Source organism: Protobothrops mucrosquamatus, unplaced genomic scaffold (assembly GCF_001527695.2).
Source record: "Protobothrops mucrosquamatus isolate PMUCROS unplaced genomic scaffold, P.Mucros_1.0 scaffold14712, whole genome shotgun sequence".
Classification (NCBI taxonomy): Eukaryota; Metazoa; Chordata; class Lepidosauria; order Squamata; family Viperidae; genus Protobothrops; species Protobothrops mucrosquamatus.
Genome location: NW_015400481.1, coordinates 1 through 1,262, shown reverse-complemented (window position 1 = coordinate 1,262; position 1,262 = coordinate 1). Strand labels below are relative to the sequence as shown.

Here is a 1,262-nt window from a genome sequence, read left to right as displayed (position 1 = left end):
GAAAGGAACATTCTCTGTGCAAGAAGGTATAGTAGGTGGCTCCAAAAAGAAAAAAAAGAAAGGAAAAAATCAGGATACAATCAATATTCTCTCTTGCTTTTTTAGGGTATTTGATAAAGAAGCAAGAAAAACATTAAATTTCTTGAAGGCATCCACAAACGTTTCAAAGATTGGGCACTATCACCAAATTTTGTATGATAATGTGAACATTAAAATAAATAATGAAAGGTTGTTGATTTCTATTGAGTTGTAATTTTCTTGTTTGGTTTCAGGCAAGAGGAGAAGTTGATAATCACATTTATCTTTAGCCTTTAAAAAAAGAATGTTGATATTTGAACAAATGTTGTGTCATATGGATATCACTGGTCAGAAATATTATATTATTCCTTGAAAATGAAGTAATTGATTTTGTTGTGGTTTTCATGCTCCTACAGCTGCGGAAACAGATACATGCTAATAATTTTTTTTCAGATGCATCCCACTGTGACAAGTGTCCAGATGACCATTATTCCAATAAGAACCGAGATCAGTGTGTCCCCAAAAGTATAAGCTTCTTATCCTATGAAGAATTGTTGGGATTCATCCTGGCTTTCTTTGCCATTGTTTTGTCCCTGATCACTGCCTTTATTCTGGGAACCTTCATTAAATACCGAGAAACTCCCATAGTCAAAGCCAACAACTGTCAACTCACCTACATCCTCCTGGTTTCACTCCTGCTTTCTTTCTTGACCTCTCTTCTATTCATTGGTCGTCCCATAAAAATGACTTGTTTTCTTCGACAAACCATTTTCAGTATTGTTTTCTCAGTTGCTGTATCTTCTGTGCTGGCCAAGACGGTAATGGTTGTGGTGGCCTTTCTGGCCATAAAGCCAGGCAGCAGCATGAGGAAATGGCTGGGGAAGAGTCTGGCCAACTCTATTGTCTTATCCTGCTCTGGTATTCAAGTAGGCATCTGTATGATATGGCTGGGAATTTTCCCCCCATTCCCAGATTCTGACTTTCATTCCCAACCAGGACATATCTTGTTGCAGTGCAATGAAGGCTCGGTTGCCATGTTCTACAGTGCCCTTGGCTACATGGGTTTTCTGGCTGCCATTTGCTTCTTGGTGGCATTTCTGGCTCGAAAGCTTCCAGGGAGTTTCAATGAAGCCAAACTGATCACCTTCAGCATGTTGGTTTTTTGTAGTGTATGGATCTCCTTTGTACCCACCTACTTGAGCTCCAAAGGGAAATACATGGTAGCCGTGCAGATCTTCTCCATC

The 1,262-nt window shown here is 39.5% G+C and overlaps 1 protein-coding gene across 1 annotated transcript; it reads left to right on the top strand.

Annotated features, from left to right (window-relative positions):
• Nucleotides 1–422: 422 nt before the first annotated feature.
• LOC107301579 (vomeronasal type-2 receptor 26-like) lies at nt 423–1,238 on the top strand (the record flags this gene model as incomplete). Its single annotated transcript, XM_015830784.1, has 1 exon — nt 423–1,238. A coding segment is annotated over exon 1 (816 nt), but the record flags the coding sequence as incomplete, so codon positions are not given.
• Between the last annotated feature and the right edge of the window lie 24 nt (nt 1,239–1,262).